This window comes from Cryptomeria japonica, chromosome 9, assembly GCF_030272615.1.
Source record: "Cryptomeria japonica chromosome 9, Sugi_1.0, whole genome shotgun sequence".
NCBI lineage: Eukaryota > Viridiplantae > Streptophyta > Pinopsida > Cupressales > Cupressaceae > Cryptomeria > Cryptomeria japonica.
The window spans coordinates 36,236,403-36,238,242 of NC_081413.1; the positions used below are offsets into that span (position 1 = coordinate 36,236,403).

Here is a 1,840-nt window from a genome sequence, read left to right on the forward strand (position 1 = left end):
AAATCATCACGACGCAACGATTTACATGTTTAACGTTTTCATTTCCAAATCTCAGTAATATTTTGACCTACGACACAGAGCTGGCGTGCACGCATCACAAGTCCGCTAATAAATGCAGTACACTGAATGAATACTAAAGTTTCTAATAATATCCACAAGAGATTATGGCATCTACTGTTTTCGATTAAGATGAGATAAGACTTTATGGAATCTACTTCTATTAATATACAATTTTTCTAATTTATGACGACTGACATTCGGTTTTTCATTTGGATTTTTCTACCACAGTATTATTTTTTCGCTGCTTGTTTTTGTTGGGTTAGTACTCCATCTCAAACAGAACTGTGAACGACAATGACAGAAAAACGTGAGAAAACACCATACCGAGTTACGCGCTATAATCGGTTCACACTTGTAGTCCTAAGCCAACATTTAAGTCTTCCTTCCGTTTCCTATAAATACAAGTCACATGATCGATCACCGGCATGACGAAAGGAAGGATGGCTCCTCCGGCCTGCGCAGCTTGTCGATCACAACGCAAAAAATGCTCAGATGAATGTTTGCTGGCTCCTCATTTTCCTTCAGATGACCTTCAGAGGTTTGCGATTGTGCAGAAAGTGTATGGCTTCAACAATATCGTCAAAATGCTCAAAGTAACGTAGCTCCAACCAATTTCTCTCTTTTTCAGACATCTGATGGAATCATTTTCAATGATTCTGTGCACCCGAATTCTTTTACAATGATGTTTGGTTTAATAATACCATAAATAGTAGGGATTTATGCTCGCGCCGTCTATTCTATTCCAGTAAGGGAATTTTAGAGAAAGTTTTGTCTGTGAAAAGTACTATTTCAGATGCTTTTATCCAAATTATTGTTTCCTATAGAGTATGGCGTTCTTGTTTTGAATTGGTGGGGTAATGGAATTGATGGTTTTGGTGTGTATAGAATATTAAACCTGAGCAAAGAGGAGATGCGGTCAATAGTTTGGTGTATGAAGCAAAAGCTAGAATGGAAGACCCCGTAAATGGGTGTGCAAGAGCAATTCATGAATTGCAGAAGCGGATAGCTGAGCTGGAATCCCAGTTGGGAGCCAAGCAAGAAGAGATCATGAATATGCATTTTACATTTGAGAACCTTCTGTCTCCTCTCACTGTTGAATCTGTTGATGCTGGACATGTTTTATGTGCCACGTCACAACCAAGTGATACCATGTTTGATGAGGTGGATCCAATGATGTTGTGGGAACCGCTATGGGCAGTATAATTTTAAGAGAAGCATGTCATTTCTCACTCTTGAGAAAAATATTTAGTTTGATCTTACAGTCAATTTCTTTGTTAAATTGCTTGAATTTAACCATACGATTGTACCATAAGAGCTATTGGCAGTAGATAACTTAAATATTTATTTGTGACATAGTTATTTAACTTTCTCATCAAATTACTTATATTCAAATAGAATTCTTTTCGATTTGTTCTACTGTTTTTTGAAATGAGTCATATCTGTATTGATGGATAATATGAGCGTCAGTAAGTCAATGATAAAACTCAACAACAGTCGATGAAGGCTCTTAGGTTTGACTTTTAATAAAAAATAGACATTTGAGAGAGCATTAAACCAAGAAGACACTAGGATGAAAGGCGCTGTAGGTTTGAATCCTTTCTCATTCATATAAATTGGAAACTCATTTGTCACTGCCTAGATTAGATTGTTCTCTGCAGTTTCTATTTTGTTTACATCATATTTTTTTTAATTAAATAGTTGAAAGGGTCCAGTATCTATTATATTAAAATAAAAGCATAAGTTTTGACAAATTATATAAAGAGTAGCGGATGACATAGAA

The 1,840-nt window shown here is 35.8% G+C and overlaps 1 protein-coding gene across 1 annotated transcript; it reads left to right on the top strand.

Moving 5' to 3' along the window:
- The first annotated feature begins 485 nt into the window (after nt 1–485).
- LOC131045277 (LOB domain-containing protein 1-like) lies at nt 486–1,369 on the top strand. Its single transcript, XM_057978827.2, has 2 exons — nt 486–653; nt 946–1,369. The coding sequence occupies exons 1-2, from the start codon at nt 486–488 to the stop codon at nt 1,261–1,263; spliced, it is 486 nt and encodes a 161-aa protein (XP_057834810.2). The 3' UTR covers nt 1,264–1,369.
- The last annotated feature ends 471 nt before the right edge of the window (nt 1,370–1,840 follow it).

Bases quoted from the DNA above. Each gene is read 5' to 3' on its own strand.
- LOC131045277 (XM_057978827.2), top strand. From the start codon at position 486: ATGACGAAAGGAAGGATGGCTCCTCCGGCCTGCGCAGCTTGTCGATCA. The intron at 654-945 runs GTAACGTAGCTC...TGGTGTGTATAG, and splicing joins ATATCGTCAAAATGCTCAAA to AATATTAAACCTGAGCAAAG.